Source organism: Coregonus clupeaformis, chromosome 16, assembly GCF_020615455.1.
Source record: "Coregonus clupeaformis isolate EN_2021a chromosome 16, ASM2061545v1, whole genome shotgun sequence".
Lineage (NCBI taxonomy): Eukaryota > Metazoa > Chordata > Actinopteri > Salmoniformes > Salmonidae > Coregonus > Coregonus clupeaformis.
In genome coordinates, this window is record NC_059207.1 from 1,155,687 (window position 1) to 1,181,179 (window position 25,493).

Here is a 25,493-nt window from a genome sequence, read left to right on the forward strand (position 1 = left end):
TACTAGTCCTATACTGTCTCTGTCCTACTAGTCCTATACTGTCTCTGTCCTACTAGTCCTATACTGTCTCTGTCCTACTAGTCCTATACTGTCTCTGTCCTACTAGTCCTATACTGTCTCTGTCCTACTTGTCCTATACTGTCTCTGTCCTACTAGTCCTATACTGTCTCTGTCCTACTAGTCCTATACTGTCTCTGTCCTACTAGTCCTATACTGTCTCTGTCCTACTTGTCCTATTCTGTCTCTGTCCTACTAGTCCTATTCTGTCTCTGTCCTACTAGTCCTATTCTGTCTCTGTCCTACTAGTCCTATATTGTCTCTCCTATTCTGCCTCTCCATCTGCCTCAGCCTCCACCCCGGTGAAAAGTCAAGCCTCAGAAGATTTAACACACTTACCATGTCATTACTAACTACTGTGTGGCAGGTAGTCAAGCGGTTAAAGTGCTGGGCCAATAACCAGACCTAGTTTGAATCAAGGTGAAAAATCTGTTGACGTGCCCCTTGAGCAAGGCACTCAACCCTAATTGCTCCAGGGTCGCCGTTGATAATGGCAGACCCTGTCTCAGGGAGAGTGGGATATGCAAAAAAACGCATTTCCAATTCACACATGCATATTTGTACATGAGTGAAATAGGAGAAATATAAGCACACACCAAATTATTATTACCTACTGGGGGTTTGAACAGTAAATGGGTTTGTATTGAACAGCGACAGTTAATGCAATATAGAGACCACAGTATTTCAAATGCTCCATCAACCATCGGTGACACAAAGGGCCTCAATGTGAAAGAGCAGAGGGACTCTGAGAATGAGGAACGGGGGTCCAACTAATTCAAAGACCATAGGTAGGCCTGCTCCCAAATGGCTCTGTCAGAGATTGAAGTTGCATTGGGATTTAATTAGATTAAGACCATGTCCATGGTTGGAATTGGTTGGAGATCGAAATTTGATTCACTTGGGAGAGCATTACATTAAACTTTAGTGGTAAACTCAGTGGCATTAGTTGACCACTTGGTGGCACTGTATCCTATTCTCGTCATAAGTATTATAGTGCACTGAAGTGGTAATGCAGTAGCAGAGCATAGATAATGATTAGAAGCACAGTAGAACATGTGCTGGATGCAGGATGGAGTACTGAACTGAGTTAAGATACCCTGCTGAGTTCTACCTGTCGTGTCTTCATGTAACTGAACCTACAACATGATAGTAGCCTATTTTACCAAGTAATAAATGGGTCGTTCCACCAATAGAGTGCCTTTTGGGTAGTGTAATTTGTTAAAGAAAATAAAACTACTTGTTTCAGCTAATGTCAACATTCTGTTTTAAAGAGTATATCTTCAACTTCATTAAAAAAACATATTTTCCCATTTCAAGAGGTTAAATTCTGAAAAATGACTATAGTGAAACAAATCACCTGCTTTGACAGTATGATTTGACTATTCGACGTTCAATCTTTCTTTTGAAAAAAAGATTTTAAAAGGAATAGTTTCACCATTGTAAAAGGAGAGTTCACTTCACATAACAGGGTTGACCTTAAAATGAGAGACAAACGTAATTCACGTTAAATAAATTATAATCTTCAGAAATTACTTTGTCAAAGCAAGAAAGCAACTAGGGCTTTACAAAAAATGTAATAAATAATAATAATAATTGGGCTTTACAATGAGGTGAAAACTTGGGGAAATATTTGGGTTAAGTGGATTAAAACTTCCCTAAATCAGATGTATTGAATTTTTCATGTGGTCTATATTAAAGGGCACTTCATTTAATATAACAGGCTTTTAAAATTCAATATTGGTGCACAATTTCTACTTAAAATATCAAAATGCAATATTCGTGGAACGACCCAAATGCTGTGGACTATGCAATGAGCATGGAGTGGCTAGTTGTTTGTATAACATGATGTACACTGCAATATATATGACATCTGTTAAAATAACTGTTTATACCTTGTGCTAATGTGTCCTTTGTCCGGATCTTGTCTACATTCTGGTCGTGCCCACATTTCCAGAAATGTGAATACACATGGTATTAAAACGTATCTCTTATCCGTCCACTGTGTCTGCATTGTGACCAGATTTTCTGGTCCCTTCCTTTATGCAAATTATTTCACAGATATTCTTTCAAAATAATATGTATTTATTTTTTGTAAGACACATATTGATGTAATCAGTCAATGGTGCCACCTGTCAATTACTTTAGAGGGGGGAATAATGATGGTTTAAATGGTTTCACTGTCCAGATCCGTTTACACTTGTAAGATATCCAGTCACAATGCGTGTCTGACTACCTCTGGCGGTGGCCAGGAAGATCTGATCACGATATGATCATAATGTGTCTTTTAATTGTCTCCAAATGTGGGCACAATCAGAATGTGGACAAGACCAGGACAAAGGACGCAAGTTAGAACCAGGTATAAACAGGGCTTTAGATGGCCCTCACGATCCAGATTTATCCAGATTTATCAGGTCACCTTATTGTATAACCCTATAAATAGTATGCCATATTCATGATATTAATAATAAATATGTACATTTCACGTCACTATCCTGGTTGCGGTCCAAGTTACTTATAGTATTATAAGTCGCATATTTTTAAATCACTCCAACTGAGTTATTGAAGTGGTGGCTGTGCATTTGCTTGACACTTAGTTGAAAGGAGGCACTGTAAAGTGATGAGGAATGAACCTAACCGGTGACTCCGGATCAAGATGAGGTTAGGTTAGGAAACGTAGGGTTCATCTGACTTCTCAGAAAGGCTGTTTTGTAAGTGATTGTGAAAGACTGTGCGTGATGTGATTTTGAACGTTGAACAGAGTTCATCCGTTTTGTTTGCATATTGTGTCACTGGTGGCTATAAAGTGGCAGTGTGCAGTGGTACAACACACTGTGAGTCTACAATCACAGGGAGAAGGTACAGTAAAACATTGCTGTTGAGTGTGTGTGTGTGTGTGTGTGTGTGGTTTGAGGGGGAAGTAAGGGGACGTGGATAAGCCTTTGAGTGTATCGATATCATGTTTTCTACCGTTGCCTCTCATCTCTAGAATGAAGTCCCTCCTGCTCCTTCTACTGGTGGCTGTTACTGTCTCATCTGTGGTGTCTAAACCCCTTCCGGAAGACTCTGAAGCAGAGGTGCACAAGGAGTTTGAGACATGGAAAGTTAAATATGGTAAAACTGATTCAGTACTAATATTTCACCAATGGATATTTACACTGAGTGTACAAAACATTAAGAATGCCTTCTCTTTCCATGACATAGACTGACCAGGTAAAAGCTATGATCCCTTATTGAACCACTCAAATCCACTTGTTATCCAAATGTTAAATCCACTTCAATCAGTGTAGATGAAGGGGAGGAGACAGGTTAAAGAAGGATTTTTAGGCCTTGAGACAATTGAGACATGGATTCTGTATGTGTGCCATTCAGAGGGTCAATGGGCAAGACAAAAGATTGAAGTGCCTTTGAACGGGGTATGGTAGTAGGTGCCAGGCGCACCGGTTTGTGTCAAGAACTGCAACACTGCTGGATTTTTCACGCTCAACAGTTTCCCATATGTATCAAGAATGTTCCAACACCCAAAGGACATCCAGCCAACTTGACAACTGCTGGAAGCATTGGCGTCAACATGGGCCAGCATCCCCGTGGAATGCTTTCGACACCTTATAGAGTCCATGCCCCAACGAATTGAGGCTGTTCTGAGGGCAAAAGAGGGGGTGCAACTCAATATTAGGAAGGTGTTCCTAATGTTTGGTATACTTTGTGTATAACTGTATTGACAATGAATGAGTTGTCAACATTTTAACACAGAAAGCTAAATTTAGAGTACATTTGCAGGGAAGAGCTATCCGTCTACAGAGGAGGAAGCCAAACGTAAGGAGATGTGGTTAGCAACGAGGAAGAGGGTGATGGAACACAACATGAGAGCAGGAAATGGATTAGAGAGCTACACCATGGCGGTCAATCACTTTGCTGACTTGGTATGGTTCAATATTTACTGGTAAATTATTAACTTTAAATGTAGTTAGTTTAGAAACTCTAGCTCAGCCAGTGGCTTTACAATAACATTCAAAATCAGGCTTAGGCATATATTTTTAGTTTACATTATTTATATCTATTGTAGTTTGTTACTAATATGATATTTTCTTAGCAGCCCCTGTTGACTCTCTTTGTTGAGTCTCTGTGTCTTTGCTTCCTCTCACAGACTACTGAGGAGGTTCCTAAAGGACTTTTGCCCATGGTAAGGTGCCACAGTCAATACAATGCATTGCCCTATATGGTTAATAATAATAATTGTATGATGAAGAACTCTGTCTTGTGTCTCAGCCTCGACCTGAGGAAGAAGAGGTGGACAAAGAGTTTGAGATGTGGAAAACTCTCCATGGTAAAACTGGTTCAATACTAACTGAATTCACAGGAGGTTGGTGGCACCTTAATTGGGGAGGACAGGCTCGTCGGTAATGACTGGAGCAGATTATGTGAAATGGTAATAAATACATCAACACATGGTTTCCAGGTGTTTGATGCCATTCCATTTATTATGAGCCGTCCTCCCCTCAGCAGCCTCCTGTGACTGAATGAGGCTTTATTTTAAGGCAGTGGCCGTGTCTGAATACCCATAATAGCGTACTACATACTTAAACTGCATACTCATTTCGGCGTTTGATCTAGTAGAATTCACTCGTCTTTTCTGACTCACGTATTTGACAACAGCTGATAAACAGATAAATTGACGCGCTGTACCAAAATGAACGAATGGCGGGAGTCGACGCAATTGGGCATTAGGTGACATATTCAGAGTACTATTTTTCTAAATGTCACATACTATAAAACGGTCTTTTTTCGCATACTATTTAGTACGCTAGTATGGTTATTTGGACAAAACCACTCTTTCCACTGGTAGTAGCATGGTGACCCCTAAATAATTAAAGGGAATGAAGCTTTTAAAATGAAGTGTGGTGTTATCCAAGTATTGATGAATGAAGGTGCTAATATTTACTAAATGGACATGTTTGTAGGTAAGACGTATAACTCCACCAAGGAGGAAGCTAAGCGTAAGGAGATCTGGCTAGCTACTAGGAGAAGAGTGATGGAACACAACAAGAGAGCAGAGAATGGCTCAGAGAGCTTCACCACAGGGATGAATTACTTCTCTGACATGGTAAGGTGGTGCCATTATTTATTGTCAAATAATTATCAAATTAATCAGAATTAATTAAAGTCTGTTGAATATTCTGCTACAAACAGCTTGTCTAATATTTTATAGTCTTATTTTTGAGTCTCTGTCTTTTTTACACCCCAGACTTTTGAGGAGGTTCCTAGAGGAGGCCTTATGGTTGTGTCTAAGCCTCCAGATGGAGAGGAGGAAGCAGAGGTGGATAAAGAGTTTGAAACGTGGAAGGTTCAACACGGTAAAACTGGTTCAGTACTCACTGAAAGAAACAAAACTAGTCACCAGTGGTAGTTGACTAAAACAGTATGAACAATACAGACGTTATGTCTCAATGTTATCTGAACATTTGCAGGGAAGAGCTATGGTTCCACCGAGGAGGAAGCCAAGCGTAAGGAGATCTGGCTAGCTACTAGGACAAGAGTGATGGAACACAACAAGAAAGCAGAGAATGACCCAAAGAGCTTTACCATGGGGATGAATTACTTCTCTGACATGGTATGATGTAGCCTGGTCAGTGGGCGCTATGGATCTCCACTATTGTCTGGGCTTGATGTGCCCAACGACTGGTCCGTACATACAACATTCAAAGGCTTCGATTTCCTCCTTATCTCGATTTAAATGCGAGAAGGCAAAACATTTTGGGAAAAATACTTTCTTTATGAAACACCATTTTCCACCACCATGCTAGTGGCTAATGTTACGTCCTGATGTTGCACCCCGCGTTCATCCAGGGGTAAACAACGGACTGTTGCAACCTGATTGGGTGAACACGATACGCAACATCCGGGACTAGCATTCCTAGGCATTAACCACTAGCATGGTGGTGGAAAATGGTGTTTCATAAAGAAAGTACGTATATTTCCCCCCAGGAGGAAATCGAAGCATTTACAGCCTGAATTGAGCATGTTTTATGTACGAACCGGTCGCCGGGAGACACGAGTATATATTACCGTCTGGGCACATCCAGTCCAGACGATAGTGGAGATCCATCGTGCCCACTAGCATTATGGATCTCCAGCTAATATTTACTGTCAACTTATTCTCAAATTAGACAGAAAAAAGGCAGTTCAGTTCAGCTAAAGTGAACTGTTTGCTGTCTTATTTTGGACAGAATCGCGTTATTGGAAACATGCTGTTCTGAAGGCAGACCTGGTTGTGGCTAGATACACTACAAAAGTATGTGGACACCCCGCCAAATGAGTGGATTCGACTATTTTAGCTACACCTGTTGCTGACAGGTGTATATAATCGAGCACACAGCCATGCAATCTCCATAGACAAACATTGGCAGTAGAATGGCTGAAGAGCTCTGTGACTTTCAACATGGCACTGTCATAGGATGCTACCTTTCCAACAAGTCAGTTCGTAACATTTCTACCCTGCTAGAGCTGCCCCGGTCAACTGTCAGTGCTGTTATTGTAAAGTGAAAACAACAACGGCTCAGCCCGGAAGTGATAGGCCACACAAGCTCACAGAATGGGACTGCCGAGTGCTGAAGCACCGAGCGTGTAAAAATCGTCTGTCCTCGATTGCAACACACACTACCAAGTTCCAAACTGCCTCTGGAAGCAACGTCAGTCAGAACTGTTCATCTGGAGCTTCATGAAATGGGTTTCCATGGCCGAGCAGCTGCACACAAGCCTAAGATCACCATGTGCAATGCCAAGCGTCGATTGGAGTGGTGTAAAGCTCACCGCCATTGGACTCTGGAGCAGTGGAAACGTGTTCTCTGGAGTGATGAATCACGCTTCACCATCTAGCAGTCCGATGGACTAATCTGGGTTTGGTGGATGCCACGAGAACGCTACCTGCCCCAATGCATAGTGCCAACTGTAAAGTTTGGTGGAGGAGGAATAATGGTCTGGGGCTGTTTTTCATGGTTTGGGCTAGGCCCCTTAGTGAAGGGAAATCTTAACACTACAGCATACAATGACATTCTAGACGATTCTGTGCTTCCAACTTTGTGGCAACAATTTGGGGAAGACCTTTTCCTGTTTCAGCATGACAATGCCCCCGTGTGGAAGAACTTGACTGGCCTGCACACAGCCCTGACCTTAACCCCATTGAACACCTTTGGGATTAATTGGAATGCCGACTGCGAGCCAGGCCTAATCGCCCAACATCAGTGCCCGACCACACTGATGCTCTCGTGGCTAAATGGAAGCAAGTCCCACAGGCAATGTTCCAACATCTATTGGAAAGCCTTCCCAGAAGAGTGAAGGATGTTATAGCAGCTAAGTGGGGTACAACTCCATATTAATGCCATGATTTTGGAATGAGATGTTCGACGAGCAGGTGTCCACATACTTTTGGTGTATGTTCGAGTCGCGTCAGGGACAATTTTAACGTTTTAGCTAACCCTAACCCTTTTCCTAACCTTAATCTAATTATCCTAACCTGCTACTTTAATTATCCTAACCTGTTGTGAAAGTTTTCCTAAACTGTTATGGAAAGTCGTTTCCGCTTTAATGTAACTTCTGCTTATTTTTGAGTCTGTCTTTTTTTTGTTTTTAGGCTACTGAGGAGGTTCCTAAAGGTCTTTTTTCCATGGTTTTGTTTTCTCCAGCTGGAGAGGATGAATCCGAGCTGGACAAAGAGTTTGAGGCGTGGAAAATTAAACATGGTAAAAGTGGTTCAACACTGAAAAAGACCAAAATGATATTTTCTCAGATGACATACAGAGCCATTTAAAGAGTCACCAGTGGGGGTTAAACCAGTACTACCAATGTAGACGCTGTCTGAATGTTACCTGAACATTTGCAGGGAAGAGCTACGAGTCCCCCGAAGAGGAAGCCAAGCGTAGGGAGATCTGGTTAGCTACTAGGACGAGAGTGATGGAACACAACAAACGGGCAGAGACTGGCTTGGAGAGCTACACCATGGGGATGAATCATCTTTCTGACAGGGTATGATCACTGTCAGGAAGAGGCCTACTATACAAAAACGTTTAACTTGGGGGTTGCTTTTTGGATACTAATGATATGTTTCTTATACTTACTTGATACTATGCATGTTGCTTCCTTTCACAGACTACTGAGGAGGTTACAGGACGCAGGGTAGGGTGACGCACGTATTGCAATGCACTGCACTTATAAGGTTCATGAACATATGAATCAATCATTTGTGGTGGTAATTGTATGATCAAGAACTCTTATTCCTCAGCCTCAAGATGGGGAGGAAGCCGAGGTGCACAAGGAGTTTGAAACATGGAAAGTTCAATATGGTAAAACTGATTCAACACTAACTGAAATAGATATTTCCTGTATACATAAAGTCAAACTCATTAAACAAGTTGACTTTTTTCATGCTTGCAGGAAAGACCTATCCGTCCACCGAGGAGGAAGCTAAGCGCAAGGAGATTTGGCTAGCTACTAGGAAGATTGTGACGGAACACAACAAGAGAGCAGAGAATGGCCTGGAGAGCTACACCTTGGCAGTCAATCACTTTGCTGACTTGGTATGGTGTTATTATTAATTGTGAAATTCAGATTAGTCTGAAAGAAATCAGGGTTGTTATTTCTAGTTATATATTACTATGTTGATATAAGTTATAAGTTGATATAAGATTTGTCAAACAAGTCTAAAGTTGTTTGTCGTCTTTTTACTTCCAGACTAATGACGAAGTTCCTAGAGGACTTCTTCCCATGGTAAGGTACCAGCGTTTCAAGATTTAATGTGTTCAATGCTACAATGTAATTTAACTGAAAATACAGTACCAGTCAAAAGTTTGGACACACCTACTCATTCAAGGGGTTTTCTTTATTTGTACTATTTTCTACATTGTAGAATAATAGTGAAGACATTAAAACAATGAAATAACACATATGGAATCATGTAGTAACCAAAAAAGTGTTAAACAAATCAAAATATATTTTATATTTGAGATTCTTCAAAGTAGCCACCCTTTGCCTTGATGACGGCTTTGCACACTCTTGGCATTCTCTCAACCAGCTTCATCTGGAATGTTTTTCCAATTGTGGAGGCCAGGTCATCTGATGCAGCACTCCATCTGTAAGGGTTGGTGTGATGTGTGTAGGATAGACAGTAGACAGTAGGCAAGGATGGTGAAACAAGGATCTTTACTGGTGGTCCAAAAGCCAGGTTACAAAACAACGGACTATACACGAAAACAAATGAGAAGCACATAGGTCTCCAAAAAACAGTCTGACAACAAACAATACAAAATACTAACTCTGACTGGAAAAACCCAATGACACAGGGAGAACACTTCTCGAGTACCTGTAACTCCGTCACGTGATCCGACACTGATACGTCCTGCTTGACATCAAGGAACTAGCAGAGAAAACTGAGCAAGGGAACACAGGGAAGTGAGGGCATAAATACACAGGTGAATCAGATAGCCACAGGTGACACCAATAGGCAGATAATTAGTCCCGACTGTGTGTGAGGAGGTGCCTATGGTTGTCGGAGGATGACACGTAGTGGGTCGCTCCGGAACTGCGACCCACTCCTGTAACATCCATCACTCTCCTTCTTGGTCAAATAGCCCTTACACAGCCTGGAGGTGTGTTGGGTCATTGTCCTGTTGAAAAACAAATGATGGTCCCACTAAACGCAAACCTGATGGGATGGCGTATCGTTGCAGAATGGCGGGCGAAGATGGACTTCAGATGAACTACGACGTCCGCAGACTTTGTTAGAGACAGGTTTGCACTTTCCACATACCTTGAGAAGTAGTCCACCACTAACAAGTAGGTGGTGCTTTTCAGAGTGAACAAGTCAGCTCCCAATCTTTGCCAGGGTCTCTCAGGAAGTTGTGATGGTGTGAGTGGTTCTGTGTGGTTTGTGCGCTCGTTGATGCATGTCCTGCAGTTAAGCACAAGTTTGTTCAGTTGCTGGCTGAGTCCAGGCCACCACACAGCCTGTTGTGCCCGTTCTCTGTACTTGACCACACCTTGATGACCGTCGTGCAGCTTAGAGAGGACATCATTTCGTAAGGCTGATGGAATGACAAGTCTTGTTCCTTTCAACAGAAGACCGTCGTGCACTGTGAGAAAAGCGCGTTCTGCCCAGTACAGTTTCAGTGGTCCTTTGCATCCGCTGAACTCAGACCATCCTTCCTGACACATTGTCATGACTTTTGAGCACACACTGTCGGCTTTGAGCAATCGTGTAGGAGTATCTCATAAGTCTCATCCTGAAGCGTTGGATTCGTGGGGGAAGGGTGTCCAAGGGTTGGTTCCCCAGAAGGCTCAGGAGTGGTTTGTGATCAGTTTCAAGCTGAAAGTGTTGACCAATGAGAAAGTCTCTGAATCTTTCACATGCCCATGTCAGCCCGAAAGCTTCTTTTTCCACTTGAGCGTATCTCTGCTCTGTTGGTGTGAGAGACCGGGAAGCGTAGGCAACGGGTCTCCTTTCCTCGCTCTTCTTCTGCAGCAGCATTCCTCCTAGTCCGTAGGAAGATGCATCGGCTGACACCTTAATCTCTTTGTTTGGGTCGTACAGGGCTAGCACAGGTGTGGATGTCAGCTCCTCCTTCAGCTCTTTGAAGGCTCTGACTTGGTCAGCCCCCCAGTACCAATGGTTTTTCTTTGAGAGTAGGTCTCTGAGAGGTTTGTCCTTTTCTGCTAACTGAGGGATGAACTTTCCCAGTTGGTTCACCATTCCTAGAAAACTCTGTAGCTCGCTGACGTTGGATGGCTCCGCCATTTCCTTGACAGCCTCCATCTTTGTCGGGTCGGGCTGTACTTCTTTGTCCAAGATAATGTGGCCCATGAACTTCACTTCCTCCTTCGACAGGTCACATTTGTCCATGCTCAGAGTTAAGCCGGCTTTTTCTATCTTCTGCAATGCGGCATGAAGTCTTGCATCATGCTCCTCCTGAGTTTGTCTCCAGACCAACACATCATCCATGTGACAGACCACACCTTCCAGGCCTTCAGTGACCTCTGTCACCATTCTGTTCTGGATGTGTTCAGGTGCTGAAGTGATGCCAAAAGGCAGACGGTTGAAGTAGTAACGTCTGAAAGGTGTGATGAAGGTTGTTAGCTTAACTGACTCCTCGGCTAGCGGGATCTGCCAGAAGGGATCTGCCCATGTCCGCGTTGAGCTTGCTGAAGATCTTTGCCCTGGCTAGTGAGCCAAGGGTCTGTTCGACAGTGGGAAGTATGTATTTTTCTCTACACACTGACTCATTGAGACTGGTGAAATCGACACATATCCGCACGTCCCCGTTCTTCTTTGGGACAACCACCATGCCGGCGCACCAGTCCATGGGCTCCTCCACTCTGGTGACAACCTTGAACCCTTGCATGTGCTCTAGCTTTTTCTTGACTTTTGGCAGTAATGTCAGAGGAATCCGTCGTGGAGTATGGAGTGAGTATGGTTGTTGTACTGTGCCAAGACCGCTGCACAGCTTTGGATAGCTTTCTTTCAGTGTCTGTAAATCAATGCTGTCGAGTCGAGCAACTAGCTCAAGCTTTGTGATAGCTGGTCTGCCTAGTAAAGATCTGTGTAGATCTCTGATGACATACACGTCCTCCAGTGTTTCCTTTTCTCCTTTTCGTAGAACCACACTTGCGATGCCAATCACGTCCAGCGGTGCTCTTCCTGGTCCTAGCAGAGGTTTAGTTGTTTTTTGCAGAGCTGGCTTGCTGGTTCCTGCAAAAATGTGATTGAACACATTGTCTGGGATAACAGTCACATTGGCACCAGTGTTTATTTTGAATTTCACATTTCTCTCCATCACATGAATGTCAATCATCCATGGGTCACCTCTTGCTGTTATTGTTCCTATGAAAATGCTACCATCCTCTTCTTGAACCTCGTTTACAGTTCTTGACTTGGTATTTAACCAAATAGGGCTATCTTCTGTATACCGCCCCTACCTTGTCACAACACAACTGATTGGCTCAAACACATTAAGAAGGAAAGAAATTCCACAATTTAACTTTTAACAAGGCACACCTGTTAATTGAAATGCATTCCAGGTGACTACCTCATGAAGCTCGTTGAGAGAATGCCAAGAGTGTGCAAAGCTGTCATCAAGGCAAAAGGTGGCTACTTTGAAGAATCTCAAATATCAAATATATTTTGATTTGTTTAACACGTTTTTGGTTACTACATGATTCAATATGTGTTTTTTCATAGTTTTGATGTCTTCACTATTATTCTACAATGTAGAAAATTTTAAAAATAAAGAAAAACCTTGGAATGAGTAGGTGTGTCCAAACCTTTGACTGGTACTGTACAGTGATGAAAAGGTTGTGTTAACCTGTTTCTCTTTCCCATTCATCCTCCTGCCCCTGACCACTCATCTCATCACAGGGTATGCTTCCATTCACATTAGTCACTAACACTGCACTCACTACACTCTTTTTCACAAACCTTGACTACAATGACCATAGTCTTAAAAAAAGATTAAGGAACCCTTCACATTTACTAATGTTACACTCCTAATTCACAAAACAATCAGATATTGATTGACTGTCTATTTCCTCCAACAGGATGAAGAAGACTGGACCCCATGAGGAATTAACTATTCCGTAATTTACAATAAATATAAACACTACACTTTAAATTCTTGTGTCCATTTTTTCCTTTATTTTATACCAGCCAATATGGCAGGGTTCCCCAACTGGCGTTCCGCGTGCCGAATTTGGCCCGTGGGTGGTTTTATTTGGCCCCCAAAGTAAAAAAATATATATATATACAGTGCCTTCGGAAAGTAATCAGACCCCTTGACTTTTTCCACATTTTGTTACGTTGCAGCCTTATACTAAAAAGGATTAAATAAAAACAAATCCTCAGCAATCTTCACACAATACCCCATAATGACAAAGTGAAAACAGGTTTTTAGAATTTTAGCAAATGTATTAAAAAAACAACTGAAAAACCTTATTTACATAAGTATTCAGACCGTTTGCTATGAGACTCGAAATTGAGCTCAGGTGCATCCTGTTTCCATTAATCATCCTTGAGATGTTTCTACAACTTGTGGACATGATTTGGAAAGGCACACAGGTCTATAAAAGGTCCCACAGTTGACAGTGCATGTTAGAGCAAAAACCAAGCCATGAGGTTGAAGGAATTGTCTGCAGGGCTCCGAGACAGGATTGTGTCGAGGCACAGATCTGGGGAAGGGAACCAAAACATTTCTGCAGCATTGAAGGTCCCCAAGAACACAGTGCACTCCAACATTCTTAAATGGAAGAAGTTTGGAACCACCAAGACTCTTCCTAGAGCTGGCCGCCCGGCCAAACTGAGCAATCGGGTGAGAAGGTCCTGGGTCAGGGAGGTGACCAAGAACTGGATGATCACTTTGACAGAGCTCTAGAGTTCCTCTGTGGAGATGGGAGAACCTTCCAGAAGGACAACCATCTCTGCAGCACTCCACCAATCAGGCCTTTATGGCAGAGTGGCCAGACGGAAGCCACTCCTCAGTAAAAGGCACGACAGCCCGCATGGAGTTTGCCAAAAGGCACCTAAAGACTCTCAAAACATGAGAAACAAGACTCTCTGGTCTGATGAAACCAAGATTGAACTCTTTGGCCTGAATGCCAAGCGTCACATCTGGAGGAAACCTGGCACCATCCCTACGGTGAAGAATGGTGGTGGCAGCATCATGCTCTGGGGATGTTTTTTCAGTGGCAGGGACTGGGAGACTAGTCAGGATCGAGGCAATGATGAACGTACAGAGAGATCCTTGATGAAAACCTGCTCCAGAGTGCTCAGGACCTCAGACTGGGGCGAAAGTTTTACCTATTTGCTTATGGTCTTACCTACGCCTAGCGAACAGTTTTTTTAATTATATGAGAAAAAAAGATTCCATTTTATTTGGAATGGCAAGCCAGACAAAATGCAACGGGCCTATTTATACAATGAATATGAATTCGGAGGACAGAAATTATTAAATATTAAAGCATTAGACCTATACCTAAAAGCTTCAGTCATACAAAAGTTATACTTAAATCCGAAATAGTTCTCTAGCAAATTAGTAAGATTGTCTCACCCAATGTTCAAGAATGGCCTTTTTCCCTTTATTCAGATTACAACCTCTAACTTTCAGTTATTTGAAAAGGAAATAATCCCCCAAATATCACTATTTCTAAAACAATCCATAGAAAGTTGGTTGCAATTTCAATTTAATCCTCCAGAAACTACAAAACAAATTTTGCAACAAATATTGTTGTTAAACTCTAATATACTAATTGATAAAAAAACATTTTGTTCTGACAAAATGTTTCAATAAGGTATAATCTTTGTAAATGATATAATCGGTAAGACTGGTGGAGTTATGTCGCACACGCAGATAAATAAAAACGTATGTAAATGTCTGCTCTACCCAAAATTACAACCAAATAATTGCAGCATTACCGCAAAAATGGAAGAGGAAAGTGGAAGGGGGAAAAAGTAAGGAACTTGTCTGTCGGCCTTGCATTAAAGAACTTAATTGGTTAAAGAAAATTGTGATAAATAAAAAAGTATACCAGTTTCATTTAAGGACCAAAGGATTGACAGCCGTCCCATATAGATTGCAAAATAGTTGGGAAGAGATTTTTGACGTACCGATTCCATGCCATAGTGTTTATGAACTGATACGCAAAACGACACCAGATTCAAAACTTAGAATTTTTCAATTTAAATTATTATATACAATTCTTGCTACCAATATAATGTTATTTATATGGGGGATACAATCTTCCCAGCTCTGCAGATTTTGCAGCGAAGAGACAGAGTCATTAGATCATTTGTTTTGGTACTGTCCATTTGTAGCTTGTTTTTGGACACAGGTCCAGGAATGGCTAAAGGATTGCAATATTTACCTGGAGCTAACCCTGCAGATAGCACTACTAGGTGATCTGAAAAGTCATAGTCAATCGATCAATAATATAATAATACTTTTAGCAAAAATGTATATTTTCAATTTACAATCTGTAGAAACAATGAGAATAGAAAGGTTCAGAACTTTTGAAAAAACATCACAGTACAGTTGAAAAATATATGGCAAATAGAAATCCAATATGGATGGTGTTAAGAGATAGATGGGAGGTGTTGAATGGAGCTGAAGGATGGGACTAATAACAACTAACAACAACTAATAACAACAAGGTGACTAATGTAAAGCATACTGTGTCCATAATAACTATATAGGTTATAGGTTGAGAGCTTTTGTGAAAGAGCACAGTTAGAAAAATATGGCATATAGAAGCAAACCAGATGGACATCATGAAAATGATCGGAGGAAGTTCAGGAGTAAAAACAAACAAAATATAATTATTGTAAAATTTGACTGTGTCCATAAAATGTATATAGTATGTATAAGCTGGAAGTAGAGGCCTAAGCATTGTTGTTCACTAGTTTACTCCAATTAGGGAAGGGGTGGTGGGGTTGGAAAGTAATGAAGGGAAATATAATTTAAAAAAGGATATGTATGTGTGTATGTACAGTGGGGAAAAAAAGTATTTAGTCAGCCACCAATTGTGCAAGTTCTCCCACTTAAAAAGATGAGAGAGGCCTTTAATTTTCATCATAGGTACACGTCAACTATGACAGACAAAATAAGAAAAAAAATCCAGAAAATCACATTGTAGGATTTTTTATGAATTTATTTGCAAATTATGGTGGAAAATAAGTATTTGGTCAATAACAAAAGTTTCTCAATACTTTGTTATATACCCTTTGTTGGCAATGACACAGGTCAGACGTTTTCTGTAAGTCTTCACAAGGTTTTCACACACTATTTTGGCCCATTCCTTCATGCAGATCTCCTCTAGAGCAGTGATGTTTTGGGGCTGTCGCTGGGCAACACGGACTTTCAACTCCCTCAAAGATTTTCTATGGGGTTGAGATCTGGAGACTGGCTAGGCCACTCCAGGACCTTGAAATGCTTCTTACGAAGCCACTCCTTCGTTGCCCGGGCAGTGTGTTTGGGATCATTGTCATGCTGAAAGACCCAGCCACGTTTCATCTTCAATGCCCTTGCTGATGGAAGGAGGTTTTCACTCAAAATCTCACGATACATGGCCCCATTCATTCTTTCCTTTACATGGATCAGTCGTCCTGGTCCCTTTGCAGAAAAACAGCCCCAAAGCATGATGTTTCCACCCCCATGCTTCACAGTAGGTATGGTGTTCTTTGGATGCAACTCAGCATTCTTTGTCCTCCAAACACGACGAGTTGAGTTTTTACCAAAAAGTTCTATTTTGGTTTCATCTGACCATATGACATTCTCCCAATCCTCTTCTGGATCATCCAAATGCACTCTAGCAAACTTCAGAAGGGCCTGGACATGTACTGGCTTAAGCAGGGGGACACGTCTGGAACTGCAGGATTTGAGTCCCTGGCGGCGTAGTGTGTTACTGATGGTAGGCTTTGTTACTTTGGTCCTAGCTCTCTGCAGGTCATTCACTAGGTCCCCCTGTGTGGTTCTGGGATTTTTGCTCACCGTTCTTGTGATAATTTTGACCCCACAGGGTGAGATCTTGCGTGGAGCCCCAGATCGAGGGAGATTATCAGTGGACTTGTATGTCTACCATTTCCTAATAATTGCTCCCACAGTTGATTTCTTCAAACCAAGCTGTTCACCTATTGCAGATTCAGTCTTCCCAGCCTGGTGCAGGTCTACAATTTTGTTTCTGGTGTCCTTTGACAGCTCTTTGGTCTTGGCCATAGTGGAGTTTGGAGTGTGACTGTTTGAGGTTGTGGACAGGTGTCTTTTATACTGATAACAAGTTCAAACAGGTGCTATTAATACAGGTAACGAGTGGAGGACAGAGGAGCCTCTTAAAGAAGAAGTTACAGGTCTGTGAGAGCCAGAAATCTTGCTTGTTTGTAGGTGACCAAATACTTATTTTCCACCATAATTTGCAAATAAATTCATTAAAAATCCTACAGTGTGATTTTCTGGATTTTTTTTTCTTAATTTGTCTGTCATAGTTGAAGTGTACCTATGATGAAAATTACAGGCCTCTCTCATCTTTTTAAGTGGGAGAACTTGCACAATTGGTGGCTGACTAAATACTTTTTTCCCCACTGTATATGTGTTTGTATGTATATATATATATATATATATATATATATATATATATATATATATATATATATATATATATTGTGTATGTATCTATATATATTTGCGAGAAAAAAAAAACATATGGGGGATTGGAAGTGATGCAGACAATTACATTGATGGAAGTTACAATCTATCTGCAATATTAAAGCTGATCTACCCCCTAAAAAAAAAAAATCCATATTATGGCAAGAACAGCTCAAATAAGCAAAGAGAAACGACAGTCCATCATTACTTTAAGACATGATGGTCTGTCAATCCAGAAAATGTCAATGTTTTGTGCAGTCGCAAAAAACATCAAGCACAATGATTAAACTGGCTCACATGAGGACCGCCACAGGAAAGGAAGACCCAGAGTTACGTCTGCTGCAGAGGATAAGTTCATTAAAGTTAACTGCACCTCAGATTGCAGCGCAAATAAATGCTTCACAGACTTCTAGTAACAGACACATCCACTGTTCAGAGGTGACTGTGTGAATCAGGCATTCATGGTCAAATTGCTGCAAAAAAACACTACTAAAGGACACCAATAAGAAGAAGAGACTTGCTTGGGCCAAGAAACACGAGCAATGGACAATAGACCGGTGGAAATCTGGCCTTTGGTCTGGTGAGTCCAAATGTGAGATTTTTGGTTCCAACTGCCGTGTCTTTGTGAGATGCAGAGTAGGTGAACGGATGATCTCTGCATGTGTGGTTCCCACCGTGAGGCATGTAGGAGGAGGTGATGGTGTGGGGGTGCTTTGCTGGTGACACTGTCTGTGATTTATTTAGAATTCAAGGCACACTTAACCAGCATGGCTACCACATCATTCTGCAACGATACGCCATCCCATCTGATTTGTGCTTAGTGGGACTATCATTTGTTTTTCAACAGGACAATGACCCAACACACCTCCATGGCTGTGTAAGGGCTATTTGACCAAAAAGGAGAGTGATGGAGTGCTACATCAGATGAACTGGCCTCCACAATCACCCGACCTCAACCCAATTGAGATGGTTTGGGATGAGTTGGACCACAGAGTGAAGGAAAAGCAGGCAACAAGTGCTCAGCATATGTGGGAACTTCAAGATTGTTGGAAAAGCATTCCAGGTGAAGCTGGTTGAGAGAATGCCAAGAGTGTGCAAAGCTGCCATCAAGGCAAAGGATGGCTACTTTGAAGAATCTTAAATATAAAATATATTTTGATTTGTTTAACACTTTTTTGGTTGCTACATGATTCCATGTGTTATTTCATAGTTTTGATATCTTCACTATTATTCTACAATGTAGAAAATAGTAAAAATAAAGAAAACCCCTTGAATGAGTAGGTGTGTCCAAACTTTTGACTGGTACTGTACATGTATATATATATATATATATATATATATATATATATATATATATATATATATATATATATATATATATATATATATACAATTATATATTATATTATATTATTATTATTACATTAAACCCCTACAACTCATCCAGAATGCCGCAGCCCGTCTGGTGTTCAACCTTCCCAAGTTCTCTCACGTCACCCCCCTCCTCCGCACACTCCACTGGCTTCCAGTTGAAGCTCGCATCCGTTACAAGACCATGGTGCTTGCCTTTGGAGCAGCGAGGGGAACGGCACCTCTGTACCTTCGGGCTCTGATCAGTCCCTACACCCAAACGAGGGCATTGCGTTCATCCACCTCTGGCCTGCTGGCTCCCTTCCTCTGCGGAAGCATAGTTCCCGCTCAGCCCAGTCAAAACTGTTCGCTGCTCTGGCACCCCAATGGTGGAACAAGCTCCCTCACGACGCCAGGACAGCGGAGTCACTCACCACCTTCCGGAGACATTTGAAACCCCACCTCTTTAAGGAATACCTGGGATAGGATAAAGTAATCCTTCTACCCCCCCACAGTGGAGTCACTCACCACCTTCCGGAGACATTTGAAACCCCACCTCTTTAAGGAATACCTGGGATAGGATAAAGTAATCCTTCTACCCCCCCCCCAAAAAAAAATATTGTAAAGTGGTTATCCCACTGGCTATAGGATGAATGCATCAATTTGTGAGTCGCTCTGGACAAGAGCGTCTGCTAAATGACGTAAATGTGCCCTTGAGCAAGGCACTTAACCCTAATTGCTCCTGTAAGTCGCTCTGGACAAGAGCGTCTGCTAAATGACTAAAATGTAAATGTAAATGTATATATATATATATATATATATACACTAACGTTCAAAAGTTTGGGGTCACTTAGAAATGTCCTTGTTTTCGAAAGAAAATCAATTTTTTTTGTCCATTAAAATAGCATTAAATTGATTAGAAATACAGTGTAGATATTGTTAATAATGTAAATGGCTATTGTAGCTGGAAACGGCTGATTTTTAATGGAATATCTACATAGGCGTACAGATGCCCATTATCAGCAACCATCAGTCCTGTGTTCCAATGGCACGTTGTGTTTGCTAATCCAAGTTTAAGATTTTAAAAGGCTAATTGATCATTAGAATACCCTTTTGCAATTATGTTAGCACAGCTGAAAACTGTTGTGCTGATTAAAGAAGCAATAAAATTGGCCTTCTTGAGACTAGTTGAGTATCTGGAGCATCAGCAATTGTGGGTTCGATTACAGGCTCAAAATGGCCAGAAACAAATAACTTTCTTCTGAAACTCGTCAGTCTATTCTTGTTCTGAGAAATGAAGGCTATTCCATGCGAGAAATTGCCAAGAAACTGAAGATCTCGTACAATTCTGTGTACTACTCCCTTCATAGAACAGCGCAAACTGGCTCTAACCAGAATAGAAAGAGGAGTTGGAGACCCCTGAACACAACTGAGCAAGAGGACAAATACATTAGAGTGTCTATTTTGAGAAACAGATGCCTCACAGGTCTTCAACTGGCAGCTTCATTAAATAGTACCCGCAAAACAGTTGAAGTCGGAAGTTTACATACACTTAGGTTGGAGTCATTAAAACTCGTTTTTCAACCACTCCAGAAATTTTTTTGTTAACAAACTATAGTTTTGGCAAGTCAGTTAGGACATCTACTTTGTGCATAACACAAGTAATTTTTCCAACAATTGTTTACAGACAGATTATTTCACTTATAATTCACTGTATCACAATTCCAGTGGGTCAGCAGTTTACATACACTAAGTTGACTGTGCCTTTAAACAGCTTGGAAAATTCCAGAAAATGATGTCATGGCTTTAGAAGCTTCTGATAGGCTAATTTACATCAATGTAGTCAATTGGAGGTGTACCTGTGGATGTATTTCAAGGCCTACCTTCAAACACGGTGCCTCTTTGCTTGACATCATGGGAAAATCAAAAGAAATCAGCCAACACCTCAGAAAAAGAATTGTAGACCTGCTTCATCCTTGGGAGCAATTTCCAAACGTCTGAAGGTACCACATTCATCTGTACAAACTATAGTACGCAAGTATAAACACCATGGGACCACGCAGCCGTTATACTGCACAGGAAGGAGATGAGTTCTGTCTCTTAGAGATGAACATACTTTGGTGCGAAAAGTGCAAATCAATCCCAGAACAACAGTAAAGGACCTTGTGAAGATGCTGGAGGAAACAGGTACAAAAGTATCAATATCCACAGTAAAACGAGTCCTATATCGACATAACCTGAAAGGCCGCTCAGCAAGGAAGAAGCCACTGCTCCAAAACCGACATAAAAAAGCCAGACTACGGTTTGCAACTGCACATGGGGACAAAGATCGTACTTTTTGGAGAAATTTCCTCTGGTCTGATGAAACAAAAATAGAACTGTCTGGCCATAATGACCATCGTTATGTTTGGAGGAAAAAGGGGGCTGCTTGCAAGCCGAAGAACACCATCCCAACCGTGAAGCACGGTGATGGCAGCATCATGCTGTGGGGGTGCTTTGCTGCAGGAGGGACTGGTGCACTTCACAAAATAGATGGCATCATGAGGAAGGAAAATTATGTGGATATATTGAAGCAACATCTCAAGACATCAGTCAGGAAGTTAAAGCTTGGTCGCAAATGGGTCTTCCAAATGGACAACGACCCCAAGCATACTTCCAAAGTTGTGGCAAAATGGCTTAAGGACAACAAAGTCAAGGTATTGGAGTGGCCATCACGAAGGCCTGACCTCAATCCTATAGAACATTTGTGGGCAGAATTGAAAAAGCGTGTGCGAGCAAGGAGGCCTACAAACCTGACTCATTTACACCATCTCTGTCAGGAGGAATGGGCCAACAATGTGTGGGAAGCTTGTGGAAGGCTACCCGAAACGTTTGACCCAAGTTAAACAATTTAAAGGCAATTCTACCAAATACTAATTGAGTGTATGTAAACTTCTGACCCACTGGGAATGTGATGAAAGAAATAAAAGCTGAAATAAATCATTCTCTCTACTATTATTCTGACATTTCACATTCTTAAAATAAAGTGGTGATCCTAATTGACCTAATACAGGGAATTTTTACTAGGATTAAATGTCAGGAATTGTGAAGAACTGAGTTTAAATGTATTTGGCTAAGGTGTATGTAAACTTCCGACTTCAACGGTTTCACATCAAATCACATGCAGACATATCTTATATTTGTAAGACATCCTATTGACATGTAATCCCTAAAGCTAATGCAATATGCCCCAATCATGGAGATCCTTACTGCTTTGAACATTCAGTTGTCCAATAGTTAGAGGATAAAAACTTGATATCCACCGCTCACTAAAGACATGTCATCTTAGCACATAAGTATAGGGCGGCAGGTAGCTTAGTGGGTAAGAGCGTTGTGCCTGTAACCGAAAGGTCGCTGGTTCTAAGCCCCGAGCCGACTAAGTGAGAAATCAGTTGATGTGCCCTTAAGCAAGGCATTTAACCCTAATTGCTCCTGTAAGTCGCTCTGGATAAGAGCATCTACTAAAATGTAAATGTTAGCACACAATCAACTCTGACTCATTCTGAATCAACTCGGACTCATACTGCTCAGCGGACATTCATTCTTTCTGTTCTCTACGCCACAAGCCTGTCTGCATCTAAAAATCCTTTTACTAGGATTAAATGTCAGGAATTGTGAAAAACTGAGTTTAAATGTTTTTGGCTAAGGTGTATGTAAACTTCGACTTCAACTGTATATATATGTGTGTGTGTGTGTGTGTATGTACTTTTTTTGGGGACATGAAAGACTGTACAAAAACCAGGAAATCAACTCCAAGTGATTTTATTTTTGGAAATCTGTTCCTAAGTATTCCCTATAGAGAGACACGTGGTCGTATACAAATGTAATCATTTATAATTATTATATTTTAGTCAAATATTATATCTGTTTGGGCTTCTTGCGGTCAATTTGCAATTTCCAAATTATTTGTAATCATGCTCCGGCCCCCCAACCATCTGTAAAGAAAAAATAGGACCATGGCTGAATCTAGTTGATGATCCCTGCAATATGGAATGTGGGTGGGACCATAAGTTGACTTGACCAATAGAAGGCAGAGTTTTCTCAGTCTGTTCAGAGCCATTGCATTATCAAATGTCACTCACACACAACCCAGTTTTCTTGTCCCCAAAACTGCACCAATAAACAAGAGTAGTGGATGCAACATTGCCATGTTTTTGTGTAGGTTATGGTAGGCTTCTGCTCAATTTGATTAGAAGACAGAGTGGCAACAGCCAAGAGAAGAGTGCCATTTAGGATCCAATGGGCTGTCATAAAAAATTCTGAAAATTGATGTGTATGTGTTGACAGTGTGTGTGTGAGTGTGATGTTTACAGGCAGTAATTATATCGCAGGGCTTTTATGCATGTGTAATGACTGTGGCACACACTGTCTCCATTCTTTGTCCCTGTACCCTGAAAATGCAACGTTGTCTCTAGCATGCATTTGAGTTATAAAGAATGAAAAATATAGACTTTAGGATGGAGAGCTGCACATCCATTCTCAGTGGCTCAGCCACCATAATTTGCAAATAAATTCATTAAAAATCCTACTATGTGATTTTCTGGATTTCTTTTCCTCATTTTGTCTGTCATAGTTGACGTGTACCTATGATGAAAATTACAGGCCTCTCTCATCTTTTTAAGTGGGAGAACATGCACAATTGGTGGCTGACTAAATACTTTATTTCCCCACTGTATATATATATATATATATATATATAAAGAACATGGGGGATTGGAAGTGATGCAGACAATTACATTGATGGAAGTTACAATCTATCTGCAATATTAAGCTGATCTACCACCCCCCCCCCTCCCAAAAAAGAAAGCAAAACAACAACAACAAACAAACAAAACAAAAAAACACATTTTAACACAAAGGAGGAGCAATAAGATAAAGCAGAACACATGATAGGTCCAATGATTCCATTATCAGTTACAGAAGGGGCTCTTTCCTCCTTTGCTCTGAGCTATCATTACAGTCCCCTCAGGTGTGACAGCCAGGCGTTGGGAACAGTGATCTGTCATGATTGGGTAAGTGTAGAGCCCCTTTAAGTGTTTTGGAGTCAATACAACTCCAGGAGGGAGCCTTTCAGCTGACACTGATATAATTCAGCCCTGCGTGTGTTTGTGTATGGTGTCAGCATGCAGGTGTGTGTGTGTGTGTACGCCCCTGCGTGTGTTTATTTGTGTGTGTGTGTGTGTGCATGTTTGTGTGTGTCTCACCTTGCAGTGCCAGTCGAGGTACTGATTATTACTGCCATAAAGAACCTCAGTGTTATTCTCCCGTCGGCCATTATCTTATCCCAGATTATCTCCCCATCAGCCCACAGAAGCCATATCCCCCACAATCCCCCTGTGACAAGAGCCCACTGCCAACCACATTAATTACATTTTCCCATTATCTTCCCCAGTAGAGAAGCCGGGACGGGTAGCTTTCCCCAAATTAAATGGATTGGAAAGGAAAGGTTAGATGACTAACACCCAAAGTTATGTAATCACTGACCTTGTGTTTGTCCAAACTGGTCTTTCTGATATTGAACTTTTACTTTAGCTCTTCTAACATAAATCAAATCTAATCAAATCTAATTTTATTTGTCACAAGTGCCGAATACAACAGGTGTAGACTTTACTGCGAAATGCGTACTTACGAGACCTTTCCCAACAATGCAGTGTTAAAAATAGTTTTAAAATGTGCTAATAAAAATATAAAATAGTAACACAATAAACAACAATAATGAGGATATATAGAAGGAGTACCGGTACCGAGTCAATGTGCAGGGGTAGTTTTGGTCATATTTACATGTAGGTAGGGGTAAAAGTGATAGATAATAAACAGAGTAGCAGCAGTGTATGTGGAGAGTGTGAAAGTGTGTGTTTTGTGTGTTCTGGAGTGTCAGTGTAAGCATGTGTGAGTGTGTGGGTAGAGTCCAGTGAGTGTGCATAGAGTCAGTGTAAGAGAGTCAGTGCAAAAAAGGGTCAATACAATAGTCCAGGTAGCCATTTCATTAACTGTTCAGCAGTCTTATGGCTTGGGGGTAGAACCTGTTCAGGAGCCTTTTGGTCCCAGACATGTTGCTCCGGTACCGTTTGCTGTGTGGTAGCAGAGAGAACAGTCTATGGCTTGGGTGGCTGGGGTCTTTCACAATTTTCCGGCCCTTCCTCTGACACCGCCTGGTACTGGGCCGTCCACATCACCCTCTGTAGCGCCTTGCAATCGAGTGCGGTGCAGTTGCCATACCAAGCGGTGATGCAGCCAGTCAATATGCTCTCAATGGTGCAGCTGTAGAACGTTTTGAGGATGTGAGGGGCCATGCCAAATCCTTTCATCCTCCTGAGGAGGAAGGGGTGTGAGAGGACCATGTTAAGTCCTTGTTGATGTTGACACAGAGGAACTTGAAGCTCTAGACCAAAGATCAATCACTGTCAGCGTGACACTCCAAAGACTTCCACTCATCTCACCCCTCTCTCTCTCTCTCTCTCTCTGAAATACCCTTGTAGCTTTTGGGTTTTGGACAGGAGACAGATGAACAGATGGTATCAGCTAGTTCTATTTCTCTGTTTCTCTCATGCTTCTTTCTGTCCTCTCAGCCACAAACCTGTCTGCATATAAAACACCTGCCTTCTCTCTCTCTCTCCCTTTCTCTCTCTCTCTCTGCCTCCCTCTCTCTCTCTCTACCTCCCTTTCTCTCTCTCTCTCTCTCTCTCTCCCTCTCTCTCTCTCCACCTCTCTCTCTCTCTCTCTCTCTCTCTCTCTCTCTCTCTCACCCTCCCTTTCTCTCTCTCTCTCTCTCTCTCTCTCTCTCTCTCTCTCTGTCTCTCTCTGTCTCTCTCTCTCTCTCTCTCTCTCTCTCTCTCTCTCTCTCTCTCTCTTTCACACACACACACACACATATTT

The 25,493-nt window shown here is 41.6% G+C and overlaps 1 protein-coding gene across 1 annotated transcript; it reads left to right on the plus strand.

Moving 5' to 3' along the window:
- The first annotated feature begins 2,833 nt into the window (after positions 1–2,833).
- On the plus strand, positions 2,834–12,710 carry LOC121558103. Its single transcript, XM_045225532.1, has 15 exons — positions 2,834–2,913; positions 3,044–3,168; positions 3,835–3,977; positions 4,202–4,237; positions 4,324–4,381; positions 5,016–5,158; positions 5,300–5,408; positions 5,523–5,665; positions 7,685–7,793; positions 7,934–8,076; positions 8,200–8,226; positions 8,333–8,393; positions 8,485–8,627; positions 8,782–8,818; positions 12,637–12,710. Exons 2-15 carry the CDS (start codon positions 3,045–3,047, stop codon positions 12,639–12,641), a joined length of 1,281 nt encoding a protein of 426 aa, XP_045081467.1. The 5' UTR covers positions 2,834–2,913; position 3,044; the 3' UTR covers positions 12,642–12,710.
- The last annotated feature ends 12,783 nt before the right edge of the window (positions 12,711–25,493 follow it).

Coding starts and splice junctions, on each gene's coding strand:
- LOC121558103 (XM_045225532.1), top strand. CDS start 3,045: ATGAAGTCCCTCCTGCTCCTTCTACTGGTGGCTGTTACTGTCTCATCT. Junction 3,169..3,834: donor GACATGGAAAGTTAAATATG/GTAAAACTGATT, acceptor GTACATTTGCAG/GGAAGAGCTATCCGTCTACA. Junction 3,978..4,201: donor TCAATCACTTTGCTGACTTG/GTATGGTTCAAT, acceptor TTCCTCTCACAG/ACTACTGAGGAGGTTCCTAA.